The sequence below is a fragment of the Neopelma chrysocephalum genome, unplaced genomic scaffold, assembly GCF_003984885.1.
Source record: "Neopelma chrysocephalum unplaced genomic scaffold, ASM398488v2 Primary Assembly neopelma1_96676, whole genome shotgun sequence".
Classification (NCBI taxonomy): Eukaryota; Metazoa; Chordata; class Aves; order Passeriformes; family Pipridae; genus Neopelma; species Neopelma chrysocephalum.
Genome location: NW_020925321.1, coordinates 2,112 through 2,542, shown reverse-complemented (window position 1 = coordinate 2,542; position 431 = coordinate 2,112). Strand labels below are relative to the sequence as shown.

General features: G+C 57.8%; 1 protein-coding gene across 1 annotated transcript in view; it reads right to left on the bottom strand.

The window, feature by feature from the left end:
- Nucleotides 1–207: 207 nt before the first annotated feature.
- LOC113981594 (zinc finger protein 239-like) overlaps nucleotides 208–431 on the bottom strand; it is a 1,350-nt gene continuing 1,126 nt past the window's right edge. The window contains exon 2 of the mRNA XM_027709038.1: nucleotides 208–431. This exon is cut by the window's right edge and continues 885 nt beyond it. Within this exon, the coding sequence (XP_027564839.1) occupies nucleotides 229–431 (203 nt within the window). The 3' untranslated portion in view covers nucleotides 208–228.

Below are 431 nucleotides of genomic sequence, written 5' to 3'. Positions count from 1 at the left end.
AAGAGTGACTTTGGGGGGGACCCAGCCAAGGCAGGAATCTCCACACACCCCTAAGTTAGGTTCTGTTGAAAGAACGTACCACTGTGAAAGAGGACTGGCCCTTTGTGGTCGAAAGGGATGGACTGACAGTCACTGGACTCCAGGGGTTGCCTCCCCATCAGGGGGTTCATTCGGGTGGAAAAAGACACGGAAGCTCTGCCCGCAGTTGGGACACTGGTAGGGCTTCCTTTACTGGTGGGTCTGTTGGTGTGAGGTCAAGGCAGAGCTGTAGGTGAAGCTCTTCCCACACTCCCCACACTTGTAGGGCCTCTCCCTGGTGTGGATGCGCCGGTGGGTGACAAGGTGGGAGTTCTGCTTGAAGCCCTTCCCGCAGTCGGTGCAGCAGAAGGGCCTCTCATCCGTGTGCGTCCGCTGGTGCTTCAGGAGATCTG